We start from the raw sequence: 14,288 nt of genomic DNA, 5'->3' as shown, positions 1-14,288 counted from the left end.
AACTATTTGACTCTTAGTATCTTAGTTTTTGGGTATAATGAACAATGTTACCTTGAACTGATTGTTCGATCCACCGCTTTTACGCTTTTATCCTCCCACTAATCCAGAGCCAGCCTTTCTTAATCTGTTGGAGATTCGAGAAGATTCCCTTGGAGAGATCTATTCACTTGGAGAGATTCATTCACTTGATTTGTAATGTGAAACCTTCTGGAGATTGAGCTTGTGGATACATATAGGGCTGTCATTCACTCGTAGATAGGCAAGCAATCAAGTCATTAATTCTCACATAATCTAACCCACAAGAGGTCCTTGACCTCTCTTCCTGTTCTGAACTCCCTTGTCAACAATCTCAATCTTCCAAATTATACACTGCTCATCTCCCTGCTGACTTCCACTATACCTCGGCGACCCATCATCCATCCCATCCTTACCAACACAAGAATCCAGCACCTCATACATGGCCTTTTTGCAGTGCTTCGGCTCCGTGCCTCGAGTCCTCTCCGGGCAGCCCTCGCCTTGCACGTCAGGAACCCAGTTGGCGCTGTAGACGAGATCGGTAAGGCTCGTCCCAGGAGTGGCACTCCCGAATGGCTTGACCTGCTCTTTGCGCGTATCATCCTGGCTGATATAATCGAGGTTCAACGAGTCACACCATGCATCAATATCAGCTTTGGCGTTGGCGCGGCTCAGAACCGGACCATTGGTGTCGGTTGGAGCGCACACAAGTGTATCAGTTTCAGCTGGAGGAGATTCTTCGTCRGCTTCGTATGCTTCTTGCTCCTCCCTGGGCACATCGACGGCATGGGGCGTTCCGAACAGCGCCTCGAAATACTTCCATGTAGCATATTCGGCGTAGGAATCCGCTGCGAAGAACAGGCGCATGTTAGCACATAGGATAAATGAAGGAACCCGGACCCAACAAGTTCCGGAAGACGTGTAACAATCCTCGACGTACCATTCAATTGTGTCCGATCTCGCACATTTTTAATTTTATGCGCCCCCATTATTTGTACCATTCGCGGTCCGTACACTGGATCGGGTTGAGTGGATTCTAAACGTAGTGGTTGGTCATGCACGACCGCTGGTGTTTTTCATCTCAATTAGCATCATGGTCATATATGATAGCAGGGAGTAGTTAGAGTAGATAGCTTACCTCCCGACGTCTCTGAAATCGAAGCCAAATGCGTCATCTCATGAAGTAGAGTTCTAGTCTTGCCATTCATCTGATGCGGGTCTCTTTGATATWCGGTGCGGCTCCGCACCTCCGCGAGCAGGGGCTCTAGCAGTTCCTGTCCTGGTCCGAAAAATACTGGGCACATGACGATGGTGTTCTCTTCGAGCTTCTGACTGTATGAGAAGGCATATCCACCGGTCGAGCCAAGGTGAGCAGCACCCTGACATGTAACCTGTTTAGTCCTATGTTCTTGGCGGATATCTACGCAGCTCATGCGAATCTTTCCGTAAATCTTTTCGGTGTAAAGCTGCATGATATTCGCGTAGATCACTGTGTTCAATAGCAAAAAGGTTAAAAAAATCCATGTGCAGGATGGGAACACACCAGAAAACTGGGGACGTGGTAGATGACTGACTGTGAATGAAATCGCCGGCACCCTCTCGTTCGTGCACATCAAAGCCAAAGACGCGGGATTCCAACTCCCCCGGTGGATCGTTGAAGTTGGTAGCAACTGGTATTCTGACTAGATTGACAACGTCCCACCAGCTTTGGGTGATGTCCCGCTTTTGGTCGGCTGTGCAGCCGCGGAATTCCGTAAAGGGGGTGGCTTGATGGTCGTCGAAGTTGGTGTTGTCGGGTGTCTCGGCTGTTTAGAGTCGTTAGTATATATCGACGAGGTATCAACCAGAGAACATTGGGAGGCTCGAGAGATTTTGTCTTACTGAAGAAAGTGCGACGTTCGAGTTGATCACGTCTGGCGTGAGGGTGACCAGGTGGGGTATCGGATGCGTTGCTGAGCACTGCAAAAAATAAAAAGCAAAGCGTGAGCGCGTCAAAGGCGAGGCTCGACATTCGTGACACCATATTGCTTAACAATGAATGCTGTGAGGAGGAGTCGTTGTGGTAGTGTCGATTGAGATGGTCGTGTAGCAAGACAGACAGAATTGGCTACATGTATAGATATATGTATGTACATGAAGCTTGGAGTCTGGCCTGGCATGGCATGAAGGATTGTCTAGCACTGCCCGACGGATGAATCTCGATAGTCTCATGCTGTTGGTGGTGAAATCARTCCGTATGGTTCGGCAGAGTGTTGTCTAACAGAAGGATCGTACGCTCGCCTACGGACTGTCTAGGGGCAAGCGTGATTAGGTCTACAGCCAATCAAAAGTGGGCTCTCCTGCCAAGCCCCTACTAATATATAGACGCCAGGGCTAGCGCCGCCAAGGCGATCCTGGGGGCTGAAGCTGAGCTAAACTTAGATCCAACGAGGCTATAACCATTTTAGCCCTTTAGCATTGACTGATACACATCCGCAACAAGCAAATACTCCTTCGTCTCCTTCTAAAGAACAAAAAAGAGCCTCGCTCCGCTCTTACCGTTGGACATACCAAACGTGCCCGCACATATGTTTCTGCTCTAGATGAGTACCCGGTATCTACCTGACGTGCCTCCTTCTCGGTCCGTTTGCCCACTTGTAATCCAAAACTAGACGAAAGAAGACATTCAACATTTGGGACTCCCAGATCGTCACCCGCCTGAGTACTGATCAAACGATTACATGGTTCACTAGGCCAGAGAAGTCGCCCAGTATACACCAATGAAAAGATTGAAGGGTTCAAGAAGGCTTACGCCAATGCGAAAAGCTTCCGGCAGTATTTCCCGATGCTTTGGCATTCCACAACGACAGTGATAGCATCTAGTAGCACTGTCGATGCTAGATTGTAGGGAGGAGGGATCGCTGACTTTCTTTGTCGCACATTGGCTGRGAAGTAAAGCCCACGTTTGATGGTAGAAGAGCATGAGAGTGATATGCGTGCGAAACTTCAACGCAARATCAGACAATGACCAAGTATTACGTGCTTCCAACCGTCGTTCGTGCTGTGTTACAGTGTTTGTAAGAAGGAACTTGCGAGTGCCGTGGTCTCGTGGATCGATTCCGATGCAGCCATCAAGAAAGGAAGAGGTCACATCTATACATCTTATCCTTCTCGGCGTCGATCGAGTGAGTATTCCGACAGTAGCCTACATGCTCTATGCACCCCGTTCCTAATCTCGCAGAAAGCTGGATCCGGCTACTCTTGTCAAAAGTCTTGTCTTGTGGTCCTTTGGGAAAGGTTGAGCAGGACTGACACCTGTACGCATAAGTGATCAACCATCTCTTCATGCTCGCTCCAGCCTCATCGCACAAACACAATACTACCACTGATTTCGCTGAGAGCAGCCAGGGATATCGCTGTAGAATTAGACAAATGATAAATCTCCACATAGAAGCTCGCCTCCCGCCACAAGCAGCATTCTTGCGAGCTCGAAGTTCCGCCATCTTACGCTACGGGCCAGGATTTATCCGCGTGGAAGGGGTTTCCGTTCTATTGTCATCCCCCAAAGGGCAAACTGCCAATCCATCAATCGACGCTCTTTTTCCGTTTGCTTAGTGGAGAATATCATAGCTGGACCCTCGTCGCTTGGCTTGAAAGCAGGCGTGTATTCGCGTCCTCTCAAGCGACCCCAATCGATTCTACGGAAGAAAGGATGTTCCTCGATTTCCCAGGTTCCGTTCAATCCCAACCGTTGTTGAGGTGCGCAGAGAAGCCGACGAAGAATATCTTTGGCCTCCGCTGTCAGACTGTTTGGCTCCGGGAAAAGTAAGGGTTTATTGGCCAGTATTCTCGAATGTGCAGCTTGGCGATTTTTTTCAACGAAGGGAGGTACTCCAAGTAGCATTTTGAAGAGAATCGAACCCAAGGTCCACCAGTCTGAGTCGAGGTCAGCATCTGCTCGTTCGCTTGATCTCGGAGCAATTCGTACCTGTGGTTTTCGTTGTTGGTAGGCCCAGAAGTAGTTCTGGCGACGGATAAGCATTCCATTGCATATCTTCTTGATTCGGGACCAGCTCATGGTACCCTATGTGGAGCTCAAAGTCGCAGATCATGATGTGCCCTACGACGTCTAAACGCAGATTTGAGGGCTGTAAACGTCCACAGTATTGGAACATAATGTCGAGACTCTGCACATATGCCAAAGCAGAGACGATCTCTGCCGCATAGTGCGTCGCCCTCTCTAGCTCAAAACCGCCGTCCATCTGCAGATAATGATAAAGGTGTCCACCACAAATTAGGGGTGACAAGAGGTATATCTCGTCGGATGTCTCCACGGTAAACAGTAGAGGTGCGATGAAAGGGTGGTCCACTTTGCGGATGAACTGAGCATACCATGCTGGACTTTGAGCTTCTCTCTTGCAAAACCTCTTGGCCGCATAGACTCGATCGATATTCATGTCCTGCAATGCGTAAGTCCTAACATGTAACCCCTCGTAATCCGTGGACGGCTGTTTCAACCACACTTGACGCGCTCCAGACTCTGTCTTTGAGGGCAGGTACTCTGCTCCTACTCGGATAGTTCCACCCCTGTGCAGGTCCAACAAGCGGAAGGTGAACTGCCGCTCTTCATCATTGGCTTCAAAATCCGGTAGCAGTCTCACATATCCAAGTAGGATATCCTGATCATCGCTTGCGGTTGGAATATAAAGATGGATCGTCAAATCCGCAACTTTGGCCACCATAAACTTCGTGATTAATCGTGGAAATCCGGACCATTTCGGGTTTTCCAGGCTACCAGAGTATGATGAGTCAACCCGTACTTGCGATTTGTCGAAATCAATAAGGGCGTAGGGTTTCGCGGAACTGTCTTTGTATTCGTCGGGGATAATGAGCGAAGCTTGGTCGACAGCTACCATTAATGTACCAACATGAGTTCGTTGAGGTACTTGAACAACAGCATGAAAGGCGCCTGGCCGCTCTTGTCGGGTGGACAATGTCATGCAATTAGAGACCGTGGGTGGGTTTTCAGCTGAGTATCGCACTACACAAAATGTCAGCAGGGAATAGATGCTTGCGCACGAGGAGTGACTCTCACCTAGTGACTTGTTGGGCATCTTCCAGCGTACAGCCATGTTTGCGGGGCTTGTGAGGAAGAACGACAGCCCCTTTTTGTCTRAGAAGCATCATGAGATGGTTGTATTCATCAAATTGAAGGACCTTGGGTTACATGTACCAAGTACATGTATGGAGACGACTTCCCTGCCTCGGATGCGGCACGAGTGACGGCCGTAGCCAATTACATAACAAACCTTCGTCTCCGCCCTAAGCTAGCTATATAGTAATAATATCCGAGTACGTCGGAGTAAGACCTTCTCGGGATCCTTACTTATATCATAAGGCCTCGCTCTCTATAGTCTCGACGAATCTAGGCCTACTAGAATCCTTACTACTAGTAGAGTAGCCCGTTAATTGACCGAGAGAGCAGAACGGGGCACTGCTCTTATTAATAATTAACGTTTTGCGATTTCTCCTTTTTAGGGCTCTTGGCACCGACTTTATTCCCCTTGCCCCTGTTTCGTTTCTTCTCTTCTAGCATATTGAACTATGTAATCGTTTGGTTAGTACTTAACTCGGTAACGATTGTGGTATGGAAAGTTGAATGTACTCGTTCTTTTGCCCCAAGAATGGCCCCACAAGATGATCTACATACCAGCTTGACATCAAGCGTGAAGCTAAGATGCCAAACTTCATGCCTCATTCGCACCGAGTCTGCACAGCCATGCTGATCGTTCATCCTTTCCGAGCATCGAATTGCCGTCCCTTCCGCCCATCAATAGGATTGATCAATTTGACTCCGAAGGATTTTAGCGGCTCGAGCACCAGATGGCCTCATACACGAAGACGCTGTATAGCACTAAACCACCGCGATGACTTTTGGCGCCATGTGTGTCGTTCAGTCTTCCCACAGATACGGAGTTGCAATTGGTCAACACGACCGGGGTTCGTATGAAAAGCCACAGCAGGCAGACCAGTAAAGAATTGGACGAGCCTTCCGAGGTGATCTGATCCTGTCCTGCGAGAAGGATGCAACAGATCGTCCCTCAACATAGCGCTAGCAGAGCGTGATTTTGATACCCGTCTAGAATCGGCCTGCGGGATTGGAGCATGCGTGAGAGCATGGCTGCCACCAGCCGCGGACCCTCTGTGTGCTCACATGTCTGCTCGTGGCACGGTAAACTTTGCTTGCTGCGCATGGCATCTTACGACAGCACATCTCCTCCTCTATATCGCTCGTCATACTCCTCCTTCTTGCATACCGCACAGCGCTCCAGTATGTCCTCGTCGTACTCTTCGGTGGGCCTCCAGGCTCTCACGGGCTCCTTGGTTGGATTGACCGTGCTCTCGCTGGCCTTTCGACTACATTGCCGGCGGAAGAACAGGATGCGACTTTGGGCCGATGACTACTTGATCTTCATTGCTTGGGTGCGTGTCAGAATCCCATCATTCTGCGCCGCGTTGACGGAAATCAGGTTACTTTCATAGGCATCGCAGCGCTGATGTTCGAATGTAAGCAAATGTCGCATCTCTTGCACTATCAAATAAGTGACCAATCTTGTAGTTGTGCACATCGGAGCACTGGGACAATTGAAAATCAGCCACAAGGCTCAAATTGCCGCGCTCACGACCCCTTACGCCGCCAAGGTCCGTCATAAGAAGCAGAGCTGTTGATATGAGAATTATTCATCGGGATAAGACATCCCTATACATCCTTACAATGTCCTAAGGCATCGCTCTCTGCAGTATCGATAAATCTAGGACTGCTAGAATCCTAACAACTAGCAGAGTATCCTGTAAACTTATCGGGGGAGCAGCAGTTCAGGGAGCTGCTGTTGATGACAAATTCTCATATCGACAGCTCTGGAAATCTTGCCATCTTCGCCTCCGGCTAACACATCTCTCATCAGCTACAAGTTTCCCTGGGCTTCCTCAACATCTTCTGCTTGGGATGCACGAAGCTCAGCGCCTGCTTCCTGTACTACCGCATCTTCCACGTCCGCGGCACCAAAGCCTCTCTCTACATCAAGATTGTTGTCGCATCGATTGTGCTGCTCGCGATCTGGATCGTGGCTTTCTTGATCCTTTTTGGATTGTCCTGTGAAGGACACTGGTACGGCCTGTGGAATGTGAAATACCATGACAAGTACTGCAGCAACTTGTGGACTTATCTCTATGCTGTGTCTGTCTCGGACGTGGTGCTGGATTTGTGGGTGCTTGCGTTGCCGTTGTATCCGGTATGGCCTTCTTGAGCACTTGAGGTGAACTTGAATTGACCCGATCGAAGGTACTCCGACTGCATGCCACTCCGAAGACCCAGCTCTCCATCGGGGCGGTTTTTCTCCTCGGCGCTGTGTAATTCAACCCTTCCTCTCCCTATAGACTGCGCTGACGTCCTCCAGTGCTCTTGGAGCCTCAATCGCTCGGCTGGTGATCTGGGCGGAACTCTTCGCGGGTGAGTAATACCGACGGTATGCTTGCAGAAACTTCGCTAACCAAGACTCCAGTTGGATGGTCTCATTTCACCGACGATGGTGCCCAATGTACGTACTGCGATCCCTCCTGACTTGTTCAGTACTGACAACACGATACAGATTTCCAGTCACGGACCTTCTTCTTCTTCACCCTCGAATGCGGCATTGCAATTGTGGCAATCAACCTTCCAAGTAGACATCCCAAGTGCCCAACTATTCAAGCCACTTGCTTACCATTCGCTCAGTCATCGGCTCCGCTGCATTGCGCACCGACCCTCAATTCCTTGTCAAGGCAGCGCGAAGCGTGATATCCCTTGTCTCCCGCAGCAGTAGCGACAGGGGTTCAGCAAAAGCGAAGCAAAACAACCCGCAGCCAGATGACCCTACCCACAACGACTCCATCGGTTCCAATGAGGCGTACGCGATGCATGATTTACATGCATTGAAGGGCAAAGCTTTCGACTCAAAGCATAGTCCGGGCGACATATACGTCGAGGATACTGTGGATGTATCGAGCATGCGTCGGGAAGCTGACGGCTCAAAGCAGATGGAGAATTGAGTTGGATGAATGGCAAGATACCCTCAAATAGCCATGCATGGAATATGTTGGCATGATGAAATGAATGATGATGCTGAGATGATAATAGTCTCAAGTGCTCTTTAACCATAACGTGGAAATTGCACGGCGGGAGTGCAATAGTTGACATGTTTCCACAGAGCTGTCGAAATGAGAAGTCATCAACAAGACCAGCGCTCTGAAATGCTCTCTCGGTTGATTAATAAGCAACTCTGCTACTAGCAAGGGTTCTAGAAGGCCTAGAATCGTCGAGCATGCAGAGAGCGAGGCCTTAGGATGTTGCTGGCTTCACTGAGGATGTCTTGCCCCGATGAATAATCCTCACATCGACAGCTCTGTCTTTCCATGCTTCCGCTCACGGCTTCTTACCGACAACAATGATCGTATCCAAGCGGCAGTAAGCGCCTGTGCATCTTGTCATTAGCACATCCTCCTTCTTGCCCCGATTGACCTGACTCACCGCGTTTAATGTCGTCCTCAACATCTTCTCTCACCTTTGCCAGCTCCTCCGGTTTCCAAACAGCCGCCTTCTCGGCCCATCCAGTTATCGCCATCAAATATTGGCGGGTCATGTCAACCCTGAATTCGGGAATGCGGTCAGTTGACGAGACATCAATATCAATGTCTTTCAAGCCTGTGGTTGAAGCGGCAGCTGGCAATTCTCTCATCATGCTTGATCGTCTGTCTCCCATGGCCTCCCCAAATTTGGCCAGAACTAGGGGAATGCCATTGTAGCGCTGAAACTCCTTTGATCCTCGCAGGCAGCGCACAGTGTTATCAGCTTCTTCCCACTGAACAACACCGCCCGGCTTGAGCAACTGGACGATATTCTGCATCACCACTTCCCAGTCTGGCGGGTGCATGGCTGCGAACAGGGCACGGATGTGCACGAGGTCAAATGTGCCATGAAAAGATTCTGTGAATGGTTGCTTGGCGTCTGCCACCTCAAAGGTAACGTTTCCCTCGGGCTTGGAAGATGGAAATTGTGCCGAGGAAAGATCAAAGGCTACTAGTTGCGCCTCTGGGAGTATCTGTGCGGCATGTAAAGCCCAGACACCGGTTCCGCATGCAACGTCGGCGATTTTGGGCCTCTGAGGGAGATGCGGCATTATCGTGGGATGAATGAGCTGGCCATAGAGCCTGCATAGCTGTCAATATATGCTGTCCTAAGCTTCGGTCTTGGGACTTGGGAATCTCCGCATACTCTGTAGCCATCCGGTGTTGCTCAACAAGCCTAGATACTCTTGTCAGCGACGGGTCGTGCATAACATTGGTCTGTAGATATACCTGGCAGACTCTGGTGCATTCCTGGCCAGCAGGTAAACATCTCCTTCCAAGCTTCCTGAGGTCATCATCACTGATCGCAGATTCTGCCCTTTGCTGCTGAATACTTTGACCCTGGGCTTGGGGATGGTCGTTCGTGTTGGTGTGTCCGGCCTATGGTTGCCTGGCCGCGAGCTCTTGTATGCTGCGAGTATAGCTCTGGGTAGTTAGCATAAAGACGCCCTAATCTGCAGATTCAAGCCTGATTAGAGTATGCGCCAACGATGGAGAGTTTATGTGTGGTACCGTGGTACGTCACAGTTGCAGCTGTGATGAGCTGTAGTGGGCCGCATTGCCGCACAACGAGCGACATTCGAAATCCATTCGAGGCTGTTGTTAAGGAGTTGATTAAAATCTAGAAGAGTACCAAGCGATTTCTAAGGGTACCTACTCCGCGGAGGCTAAAGTCGAAACCTTTAGCGTGCTCTTATTATTATCGCTTCTAACCCTTATGTATTTATTACGCGACTATATAACATTAATCTATTATAAATTAATAGTCTAACACGTATTTCAATTCTCTTATATAGAGCTATTAATAGACACGATTATTATAAAATTACTAACGTTATTAGAAATAGTAGAGAGAAACTAGATACTAAGTAAATAGTACTTATATCTTAAGACTACTCGAATACTAGTACTTAGCTACTTATAGTAGACGTCTATAACGTATTCTACTTGAATTATAAGCTTCTAATCGAATATATTAAAAAGTAAGAAGTATATATAACTAATAATATAATAACTACGCTAGATTAAACTAGATAGTTAATAAGATAATATAGCGCTAAGTGCTTCTCTACTATTCCTAGCTTTATTACTAATAATATAAGTAATAAAGAAGGGACTAGATATATAAATAATAGTTTACTAAGTAAGTTTTATACTTATTATGCTAAAATAATATATATATATATATATATATAGGTAAATTATAAGAATAAGGTTTAGCTATACGTTATAAACTATAACGCTCGCAACGGCTTCGTGTTTACCCCACCCGGAGTTCCCTCCGCTGTCGCCCTTATCACGAAAGTCGCGCGCTCCGCGATCTCCACCTAGATTCACTTCATTCACCTCGATCAACAGATCTCCATCACACTACAGATCCGACACCTCCTTGAAATCTACTATACATATATGGCTTCGCCTCCAAGCTTGAGTACGGACGAATTTCGACTTTTGACCTGGTCGCGCCCTGAACTGAGCCGAATGACGATTCAACTTCAATCTCTCCAAAAACATTGCCCACTCGACAATGGCCGACTCCAGCAAACTGCTTCTCCTTCTAGCATCGGGGATTTCGAAGTCCTTCCAATCGAGATCATCCATTCGGTCTTCAATATGCTTGACTTGCAGAGTCTGACGAATTCCAGAGCCATTAGTTGGCGCGCTCGTGCTCTGGTTGACAGTTTCCAACCATACCACGCAATAATCAAGCACTCCCCCGATGCATTACGCGCCTTGCTCTCCACGCGTATGGCGATTCACTTTACGGCGCAAGATATCTTCGACGCACTCTGCACGCWAGCCTGTCTCAGTTGTGGGCAATTCGGACCATWCCTTGACATATTTACCGGTCATCGTCACTGCGTCACATGCGTAACCTATTCTGATGACTTGTTGTCCATTACAGCATCTTCAGCCAAGAAGGAATTCGGTCTGAGTTCGAAGAGCATGCGCACGTTGCCGACGTTATTGAGCATACCGGGGCAATACACCGAAAGTGAAAGAAGATATCAAAGGCGAATATCGTTAGTGCGCATACTCCCGGCAGCTGCAGCTGGGTCTATGCAGAAAGAGGACCCCGATGCCTTGTATCCAGGAACAAGGCCACTGGGGAGGAGGCGTGTTCCCCAGCCAGCACAGCTTCCCCAGCCTCCTGTTTCACATCAGTCACTGCAAAAGCTCGACCGCCATGGGCAGAACTCACATCGCTTTATGGCTATGATAAGACTTCCCTTTCTGGATCGAAAAACTGGGAAGTTTGATTGGGGAGTGTCATGCCAAGCATGTCGCCTCGGACCTCGAGATGAGAGACGTGGATATTACAATTGGAATACTGTCTACTCTGCTGCTGGATATATGGAACACTTTCAAAAGTGCGAGGTCTCTCAGATGGGGAGGGAGGTGGTGCCAGGATATATTGTGCCTATCGGGGGCAATCGGGGTAACTCCAAAGCTCAATTCTTGGCAATTCTCAGCAATTTCAAATTTTTGAGATGATTACACCTTGACAGTAAGTTACTGTCATGGAAAGTGTCTATGGCCTCCATAGAACACTAACCCAAAGTTCACAATTAAACCCTGCGTGTGCGCGCGGCAGGAGGAGACCGATCATCATATTCTTCCCTGATGATCTGGGCACCCCGCTCAGCGACTGCAAAGACCGGGCCCACCAAGTTCACGTCCGGCAGACGGCCAAAAGTTGAAACATCGCAAACTCGAAGGCCTTTGGTGCCATACCTAGATGAACATCGCTTCTCGTCAGTTTCACGCATCTTCAAAGCAGAATTCCTCAAGAATGGGGAATGAGGTGGGAACTCACACTCGAAGATGAGAGTCGACCACGCCGCCCTTTTCTTTGGGAAGCATGCGGCAGGTACTCGATGCGTGCCAATTGGGGATCATAGTTGTCCTGGCATAGCTGCGATGCAGGTTCTCGTCAGTAATGGAGATGGATGACGATACGAGTGGGAGGGGAGACTTGCTCGAGAATATCTTCATCACTCTGGACTTCTATCCCAGGTGCCGCCTCTTCAGTGATCCACTGCTGCCAAGATGGGTGTTGAGCGATTTTGCGAAGGTACTTGACACCTTCGACTGCCAYGACTTGATCGGCAGTCTCGTGGAGGTACTAGTAGATGGAACGACCATGTCAGCAATTTGAAAACTCCTCATAAATTTGCAGAAAGACTCACGTTCGGATCAATCACCGGATCACCCAGCCCGGACTTGCCATCGATCTTGACACTTCCCTTGGACAACGCGGCCAAATTGGAGACTGTGAGTGAGATGTACGAAGTGTTCGCCTGAGGAGCTCCATATTTGGTGTTGGCTAGAGGATACCAGACCGCTTCGTAGAGGATTTCATTGTGGGCTTGATCGGCCCAGCCGGCTTTCAGGATATCCCCAGCGCCCATCCTTTCGAGCTCCTCTGAGGCGATGTGCTGGAAGGCGTTTGTACATCCAGATGGATCGGACCATTTGCTGCGAGACTTTTCCTTGGAATTGGAGGCACTGTAGAAGAGACGTTGTTGCTCCGACAAGACGGTGAGGTCCGTGAACTAGAAAATCACAAGGCATGTCAGCGAAGCACGTACGGAAGGGGATGAACAAATCTTACCATTCTCGTGTTACTGGCGATGTCCGCGAATTCCGGCTTGACGGAGTAGATGACACTAAACGACGTGTGATCTTGCATGTGGTGTCCAACATTCTCGTTCTCCACCACGACCGGAACACCATTCTTTTCCAGCTCTTCCCGCGGGCCAACTCCAGATAATTTGAGGATATGAGGGCTGTGGAAGGCTCCAGCGGAGATGATGACCTCTTTCGAGCATGAGATGTTGTGAAAGATGCCGGAATCCATAAAGGAGACACCAACAGCGTGTACTTCATCAGTTCCGATAGTGTCCTCGTCGAAAATGACCTGCGTAACAATGGCCCGTTCTCGAACGTTGAGATTTTGACGATGTTTGGCTGCCTGGTAGTATGAGTCGTAGGATGAACTGCGTTGATAGTTCTCGTCTATGATCATGGTTCCCTGCTTGACGCCCACGGGTGATCCTCCGTTCTGGTCGTTGACGWTGGAAAGTCCGATGGCGCTGGTGGCGTTCATAAACGATGGAATAGAGGCGGAGACGTGGCCCTGGAACCCAATCTTGAGAGGGCCTTCGGTGCCGTAGTTTGCTGGATCCCAGGTCATACCAGTGGGGTCGTTGGTGTTGTCTGGGTTGCCGACAAAGACAGTACCTTGCTTAGCAGCCGCTTGAATGGTCGACCAGTTCCAGCCAGGGTTCCCATCGGTCTCCCATGAATCGTAGACGGTGGAGCTTCCCATACCGTAGAAGAGGCCATTGGTGGCACTACTACCTCCCAGTGCTCGTCCACGATGGTAGGTAAGAGTTCGATTCTTCAAACCCTTCTGGGGAACAGTGTCAAAGTTGTAGTCTATCAAGCTCTTCGCACCGTTGAGTCCGAAAGAGTGTCCTCCGGTGGACCTGGAAGATGCCACGGCTTCCGGGGAAGGTCCTGCTTCGAGGACAATGACATTGTGTTTACCGCTCTCCGTGAGACGATTGGCGAGAACAARGCCAGCTGTCCCTCCACCGACAATACAAAAGTCGTACTCTGGTTCAAATTGGATTTTGGGGGCGTTGGGGTATTGGTAGGTGGAAAAGTCAGGCGGGTCGCTAGCAACAGCGAAATGGGCGAACCCAAGGGCCCCAATGAGTATTGCTGGAGGGGGTAGCATGGTAACGAGATGTAACAGAGCGATTATCCGTTGCAAATCAGAATGATGGGCGCTGCATCAACGATTGTGCGTTGTTCGGAGGTACAGGAGCGTTTGTATGTATGTATATATACATCATGCACAGCCTTCGGTGTAAAGTTTCTTGGCGAACGAGGCGTTGTAGCATGTTGCATCCTTTCATGTGCCTCCTATCGAGGCCAAAGCCGATGATCTGATGTAGCGTGGGTAAGATGAGCCAGCATCACCCCGTGAACTGATCTCCGTGGCTCCCGAAGACTGGGATGAGGGGGTGAGAGGCTTGGAAAAAAGTACTCAAAGCCATCCTCGTGGCCCTTGGCTTTGGATCGCACTGATCCTTCGCTTTCGACGACATTGGTGGCATCAT

General features: G+C 49.2%; 4 protein-coding genes; all 4 read right to left on the bottom strand.

Moving 5' to 3' along the window:
* Positions 1 to 291: 291 nt before the first annotated feature.
* Positions 292 to 2,038, bottom strand: RCC_08478 (uncharacterized protein; the record flags this gene model as incomplete). XM_023773727.1 has 5 exons in its annotated part: positions 292 to 863; positions 956 to 1,081; positions 1,154 to 1,504; positions 1,590 to 1,820; positions 1,897 to 2,038. 5 exons carry the CDS (start codon positions 2,036 to 2,038, stop codon positions 292 to 294), a joined length of 1,422 nt encoding a protein of 473 aa, XP_023629495.1.
* A 1,479-nt stretch (positions 2,039 to 3,517) lies between these two features.
* On the bottom strand, positions 3,518 to 5,126 carry RCC_08477 (uncharacterized protein; the record flags this gene model as incomplete). XM_023773726.1 has 3 exons in its annotated part: positions 3,518 to 3,930; positions 3,983 to 5,035; positions 5,090 to 5,126. 3 exons carry the CDS (start codon positions 5,124 to 5,126, stop codon positions 3,518 to 3,520), a joined length of 1,503 nt encoding a protein of 500 aa, XP_023629494.1.
* A 3,329-nt stretch (positions 5,127 to 8,455) lies between these two features.
* On the bottom strand, positions 8,456 to 9,455 carry RCC_08474 (uncharacterized protein; the record flags this gene model as incomplete). XM_023773725.1 has 4 exons in its annotated part: positions 8,456 to 8,505; positions 8,561 to 9,240; positions 9,305 to 9,334; positions 9,388 to 9,455. The coding sequence occupies 4 exons, from the start codon at positions 9,453 to 9,455 to the stop codon at positions 8,456 to 8,458; spliced, it is 828 nt and encodes a 275-aa protein (XP_023629493.1).
* Positions 9,456 to 11,726: 2,271 nt separating this feature from the next.
* On the bottom strand, positions 11,727 to 13,903 carry RCC_08473 (related to Versicolorin B synthase; the record flags this gene model as incomplete). XM_023773724.1 has 5 exons in its annotated part: positions 11,727 to 11,892; positions 11,975 to 12,073; positions 12,138 to 12,283; positions 12,348 to 12,713; positions 12,773 to 13,903. 5 exons carry the CDS (start codon positions 13,901 to 13,903, stop codon positions 11,727 to 11,729), a joined length of 1,908 nt encoding a protein of 635 aa, XP_023629492.1.
* Between the last annotated feature and the right edge of the window lie 385 nt (positions 13,904 to 14,288).

The sequence above is a fragment of the Ramularia collo-cygni genome (assembly GCF_900074925.1).
Source record: "Ramularia collo-cygni strain URUG2 genome assembly, contig: RCC_scaffold14, whole genome shotgun sequence".
NCBI classification, from domain to species: domain Eukaryota; kingdom Fungi; phylum Ascomycota; class Dothideomycetes; order Mycosphaerellales; family Mycosphaerellaceae; genus Ramularia; species Ramularia collo-cygni.
The sequence above is the reverse complement of the archived record's forward strand: the minus strand, read 5'-3'. Positions and strand labels throughout refer to the sequence as shown.